This window comes from Arachis ipaensis, chromosome B5 (genome assembly GCF_059453495.1).
Source record: "Arachis ipaensis isolate K30076 ecotype BB chromosome B5, ASM5945349v1, whole genome shotgun sequence".
NCBI classification, from domain to species: Eukaryota; Viridiplantae; Streptophyta; class Magnoliopsida; order Fabales; family Fabaceae; genus Arachis; species Arachis ipaensis.
In genome coordinates, this window is record NC_142440.1 from 152298411 (window position 1) to 152305085 (window position 6675).

Below are 6675 nucleotides of genomic sequence, written 5' to 3' on the forward strand. Positions count from 1 at the left end.
TTTCCTATTTTGTTGATTCTTACCATTAATGGTTTCCTGATTTTGCTCTTTTTCCTTTTCAGCATTTGCCGCTAATCCTCCATCTCCACTAACCGCTGCTGCTGCCACCGTGGGGCTGTCACCTGGAGATTCCTGACATTGATCAAGCTTGTGACCGTATCTCTCTCACTTGAAACAGATTTGATGAAGGCCCTGGTATTTGATGTGGAATTCTTTTCCTAAAGCTGAGAAAGAGGGAACTAACTTGTTCCTTAGATCAATCTCAACGCAAATACGAGCAAATTTTCCTCTAGAGTGGATGGAGGTTAATTCGTCAACTTTAAGCATTGTACCCAAAGATTTTCCAACCTTCCAGAGGAAATATTTGTTGTACAACTCTGCTGGTAAATTAGGAATTCGTATCCACACAACAATTTTCTGAACTTGTGTCTCCATTGGCATAAAGAGGGGTCTCCATCTTTGCACAAGGTAGTGGTCCGCTATCATCCATGGCCCTTCAAACAAGGCATGTCCATAGTCTTCTTGACTTCCGAAGCTCACGAGAAAGAAGTTTCCCATCGGTTTATAGCCTGGAGATTAACCAGTTTTCCAAGAGGCTTGACAATCAAAGAGAACTTCCATGGTCGACACCATTCTACATATTCTTCTAGAGACACCTCAATATTAGGCTTTGGATTGAAGGGAGTCTGATTCTCCATATTCATATCCATGGGGTCGGATTCAGTGATATAGTCCTCTGCTACAAGTTCAACAATTTCATCAGGATTTAGTTTTTCAAATCCATTATTGACTACCATATCACGATATGATTTGATCGGCTGTTGATCAATTTCTGGAACAATGGTGTCTCTAATATGCTGATCGGTTGTAGGGGTTTCATCTGATTCCATCTCTGTTTCTATAGACTTGTCTTCGATACCTTCCATGGGGTCGTCATATTGATTAGCCCCATCCATTTTTACTTTTTTTGTGCTCCTGGTGATGAGGTCTTCTTCTTCCGGCGATCTCTTGTCGACTTTAAAAGGTTGGTTTTCGGTGTTCATAGGGAGGTTTTCATTAATTTTTTATGTATGTGAAGGTGAATAATTTTTTTTTTATTTATCGTTGTGGAATATGTGTATATATAAAATTTTTTTTCTCCTAACATTAACATCGCAAATTTAGAAAGGGCCATGGACCTGGAAAGAAGACATGATTCTTATCAAAGCCAACAAGGAAGTTGGTGGAAACAAATGGGCCGAGATTTCAAAGAGAATAACTCCGTCAAAAACCCGTTGGATACAATTAAGAGGAGTAGGCCCACAAAAAAGTTCAAGTTCATTAAGCCCAATAACAACAATAATTTTGATGGGTCAAAAATGTTCAAAGCCTATATCGATGCAGTGGCTGCAGCCCAAGTAGAAGTAGCAACTTCATCAAAGTCAAAGTCAAAGTCGAAGAATGATTCCAACAAGAATAAGGGCAAGGCCAGGATTAAAATTGATCTCAATTCTATTCCCTTGGAGTTTCCAAATGATGACGTCATCAACATTCATGGAAGTGATGTTGGTGGTGAATATGGCAACTAGGTTTAGGTTCGTGCGGTGAATGGTTGTAGAATAAGAGCTGGTGGAGCTCATAAGGCTATTTTACATTCGATTTTTTAAAAACTTGAAATGTTGGATTTATGGGTTGAGTGTTCTATTTATGAATTTGAGTTTGTTTTGTTAAGGTATTGTTAAACTTTAGTTTTATTATTTTTTGGTGTTATTAACGTTGTGATTTGTGAAGAATGTTTTCATTTGAAAATGGATCGATTTTCAAATTTAAACGAGGCTCTTGAATGATGCTTTTGTTGCTAGCGGAGTTGGATTATGCAGAAATAATAAAAGGAAAAGTCTAGGAGGCCAGCAACTTTGTTAAATTTTAGCCAGCATGTAACCAGTAAAAAAAAGTGAGCTATTGAATGAAATCTCACACCAATCTCACACCATTAAAACCATCATTGATGGCTATTTGATGGCTACAAATCACAAAAGTTGCTGGCCTCTAGCATTCCTCATAATAAAAAGCCTAATATTTCTTGCATGTCATATTATCATTGCTTGTCATAATATTTCTTCCAAAAACAATTTTACTCCACACTTCATCATAGTATTCACCTTAAACATAAGTTTTTCTCTATTTTTAGTTATAGAACTATCCCTTATTGGTGTGTTAATTTTATATATATAACAAATTAAGCACATATGAAAATATTAATGTAGAATCAAATTATATTTTCTATGCAAAGAAAAACTAACTGTAAAAAAAAATGTAAAATGTTGATTGGTTATATTTGCTTTGAGTAACATTAAGATTGTTCATTTTATGCAGCCTTAGTTTGTGGCTTTGGCTTTATCTGCTTCACCCTTGAATACAAGAAAACTCCAAGAAGTGCAACACCAGTTCCTGCACCATTAACACCATTACAAAAATATCTTACAGATACTTCAAGTTTTGAATGTATTAAAATTTCAAAGCGACAGATATTTTAAAACGGAGAAGTTCACTGGCGACTGACCGAGCGTGTTGAGTGGCGAGAGAGGAATTTGGAAGAAGATAACCGAGGAGGCGATGACAACGACGCGCTTCACACAGTTCCCTACTGAGTGGCTCACAGGTGACACCATTTGTAATATTCCATAAGATACCTGCATGCATATAATTGTTGAGAAGATCAGTTCCAACTAACATTCATGAAGTAAATTGTTACAAATTTGGACATTTTCTGAGTGTTAATCTTCAAAATCAAGTAGGTTGTTAATCTTCATCTCATCATATTAGTGTCTCAAGAATCAATTATTATTATTAGAGTGATAGAGTATGGAGAAGTTTTAATTAATGTTTACTTTTATGTATTCCTAGCTTCTGCATTTTGTAAAAACACTTGCATACTAATTTAATTTATTAACTAGTTTTATACAAAAAACTAGTTAATAAATATGACATCATTCATAGAAAATATATACATACATTTTCTATAGAATTGCATATACAAGGGGAAGTTTGTTTATGAAATCTAAGACAAGAAAAAGGGAAAGGAAAAAGAACTTGTATGAAACATATCATGAAATATGATGCTATGAGCAAAGTCTTCTAAACAAAGCAAAATTTGAAAGGCCTCACCTGCTGGTATGCATGGAAGCAGAACGCCGCCAAAACCGATCTCACACATAGCTCTCTAACATTCAATCCTTGGCATGCCTACATTCAAAAGAAAAGCATACCATTCAAAGGAAAATGCTCTCTTTAAACAAGGAAAAGTAGTGATACAAAAACATATAGTGGAAGAAGCATGCATGTTAAAAGAAGCTCATCTACATACAGCAGATTGCAGGTACGACGGAGTAAACTTGACACCCTCCAAGAATATAGTAAATGGAACCAAAAGGATAAAGGAAATGATGGTTATCAAAGAGTAGAGGTTGATATTGTCCAAAGTTTCCTGTTAACAACAATCATCAATTTATTAGCAGTAGTACTCAAGATTTGAAAGTGACACATTTGCCATTTCTTCGAAAAATACTTCATTTACCTCTTCATTGACCATGAGTTTTTTGCTCAAAACGTTCCGCGACTGGTTAGTAAGGTTAGATGCCATAGCAGTAGCAAAGCCAATCCTGTTTGGTAAGGTAGCAGAATTAGTTATTCGGTATTGTCTGCGAAGAAACTCTGCATTCAATAGCACTAGTTTGTTCAATTACCAATTGAAGGATACTTCAGTCATTGATGCCAGTGCTACTCCTCCTACTATCGGTACAAGAGAAGAAACTACCGCAAAAGTCGGCGTCTGTTCATTTAAGGATCAAACTGGAGATCAGCTAAATGCAACTATTACATTGTATTGCTGCCGATAAAATATAAGACTTTACATCCATGAAAAACCAAATCCTATGGGGATGACAAATATCAAACTAAGCAATTGAAATTAAGTATGTCCATTAGAAAGGAGTGTTTCGTCAGAGAGACATGAATTTGTATCCTAATATAACTACTCAAATTTCATTCTCATGCTATTCAAGTAGATTTCAAGCTTCCTCCTATCTTGACAGTCTTTTAAAAAACTCTTCTTGACAAAATTCGGTTCGTGATATTACACACAGCACCCCTTTATTTGTCAAGCCGTAAAACATGACTGGTGTCACATTTACTACAAAATCGTACCGAGTGACATATACCTTAAATTTCAAGATATGTTAATGTCTGCTTTTTACAAGGAAATGAGTGTAATGTGTAATATCGCCTAATCTCAAGCCAAAAATATAACCAATTGAGTCTTACATGATCAAGTAAGAAAGTGCATGAAAAATTGAAAGTGCTTGAACATTACCTCACCAAGGAAGAGGGAGGAAAGAACAACAGTGAAAAATGGCTCCATAGCTTTAATTGTGTGTGTGAAAGATACAGCAACCTTTCCAAGACTAATGTTGGTTAGAAGATTCCCCATGGTGTGAGCCACAACCAGTGGAAGAATTGCTACAAGCTAAGATTGAATACAAACAAAACCAACCAATAAGCAATTTTGAAATCAAAGTGGTACCACACTATATGGATTAAGAGAAATACTTGCATGTTTCGGAAATTCTGGAACACATTTAATGTGTGTTTCAAGAGCATTCATATCCACTCATTTTCTATTTTACTTTTTATATAACTTCTAAGTATTATAAATGAAAATGAGTGATTGTAAATGTTTCTCGAACACGAACCAGACTTGCTCCAAGAACATGCATGTATTTCTCTATGAGCCAATAATCTAGTTTGATCCAAAATTACCTGTGAACGAGTTATGTTTGGTCTGGGATGAAGATTAAGACTCCAGATTAAGTTAATCATCAATGAAGCAAAGCCAAATTGAAATGCTGTAACTGTTGCTGGAAATGGATAGACTTTTAGAACCTAATAATCAACCAGTGTATTGCAATTGAGAACAGAACACATAAAAAAATGAATTAAAAATAAGAAATAAAAACATAATAAACAAAAAAAAAAAAAAAAAAAAAACCTAAACCCCAGAATTCTTTTCATGAAACAATCTATGTTTGACTTTAAAGATTCAAAATTTAACATAAAAATGTCCCTTTCACTTTCACTACTACTACCACTACTACACAATTTCACTAGTATTATACATTGGCAATAACTAACTAAAAGGCAAAATCTTTTTTGAGTGAGAAAATGAAGAATGAACCTGTTTGTTGTAGATGTTGAAGTAAATGTTCAAGAGGTACCAAGTTCCGAACATGGCTCCAAGCTGAAGGATTTGAATTAAACCAGCTGGTTTGATAGGTTCATCACTCTTAGCTTCAGGAACAGAAGCAGCAGCAAGGACCTTGAAAGATTGAATTTTTGGAGCTGAAATGGGGAAAGGAGGTAACTTTTGTGATGGGTATGATAAGAAGGGTCCTCCTCCTCCTCCACCATTAATGGTGAAACTGAGACGGAGTGGTAAAGAGGAAGAAGAAAATGGGTGAGGAAACTTGGATATGGCTATGGAGTGTGAAATCATGGGAATGGTATGCATTGTTGTGAGGTTTGCAGAGATCAAGTGAGAGAGAGAAGAACAACAAGGAGACATAGCCCTTCTTTGTAGTTTGTTGCATGAATGAATGAAATTACAAGAGATTCAATTTTCTTAGAAATAATATTATTTAAAAGTTAACTGCCAATTTGGTACTCGAACATTCAAATGCTGATAAAAAAAAAGGTTTTTAGAAAATGTTATCAATAAAATAACAAATTAAACAATTTAAAATTGTGATAAAAATAATTAATAAATATTATATTTTTCATAAGAAATAAAAAAATTGTATTTAAAAAATAATTTATTTATTTAATTCAAATTTTTATAACAACATTTAAATAAATATTTAGAAAATATAAAAAAAAATTAGAATAAAATTTGATCTCTAAATTTTTTTTTCAAAAAAAATTAATCATTCACGGTAAAAAAAAATTAAAATTATCATAAAAAATTATATCAAAATATGATCTCTAAAATTTTTTTTTTAAAATATATATATTTTTGTTATTTTCTGACATGCACAATTTGAAATTGAAACCTCCACCTTTTATTTAAAGGAACAAACTAACTACTTGTTCATCTATTATTATTATTATGCAAGTCAAATATTATCCAAAATACTATATTGAAACTGTAGCGACTCAGAGAACATAATGAAAGAAGAGAAATTGAGAATAGCAAAACATACGTGCTACAATTAGTAAGAAATCTAACTAGGGATGTCAACAGCGCGGGGGCGGGGGCGAGGGCGGGGGCGGGGTGTCTCCCTACTCTCCATCCCTACTCTCAGATTTGCTCCTCATTTCTGTTCCAATTTTTTGCTGTGGGGGAATATTATTCCCCATCCCCATTTTTCATGGGACTCCATTTCTCACGGGAATCCCATTCTCCATCTACATAACTAATTATTAATTTCCAAATGAATAGAGCTGCAAATATCTATCTTATACAAAAACTGTAAGATTTTATACAAAAAGTCTAAATGATACGATGGTGACTTCTTTCGAAATGACGCAATAGGGGGACGCAACAACGAGCCAAAGGACAAAGCAGTGGATGAGGTAGGAGACGCGGCAACAGAGAGGAGAATGGACACGAAGGCAGAGTTACGAAAAAGAACCCCGCAAATA

General features: G+C 34.5%; 1 protein-coding gene across 2 annotated transcripts; it reads right to left on the reverse strand.

The window, feature by feature from the left end:
• Window positions 1-2142: 2142 nt before the first annotated feature.
• Window positions 2143-5672, reverse strand: LOC107644528 (triose phosphate/phosphate translocator, non-green plastid, chloroplastic). Of its 2 annotated transcripts, none has more exons than XM_016348404.3 (9): window positions 5213-5672; window positions 4798-4920; window positions 4352-4504; window positions 3726-3811; window positions 3557-3641; window positions 3347-3466; window positions 3148-3225; window positions 2543-2672; window positions 2143-2430 (listed from the first exon to the last, which is right to left on the reverse strand). In XM_016348404.3, exons 1-9 carry the CDS (start codon window positions 5597-5599, stop codon window positions 2348-2350), a joined length of 1245 nt encoding a protein of 414 aa, XP_016203890.1. In that variant the 5' UTR covers window positions 5600-5672; the 3' UTR covers window positions 2143-2347. The 2 variants fall into 2 exon arrangements, with proteins under 2 accessions (XP_016203890.1, XP_016203891.1); XM_016348405.3 differs by having other exon boundaries at window positions 4798-4895; window positions 5213-5353.
• Window positions 5673-6675: the final 1003 nt, after the last annotated feature.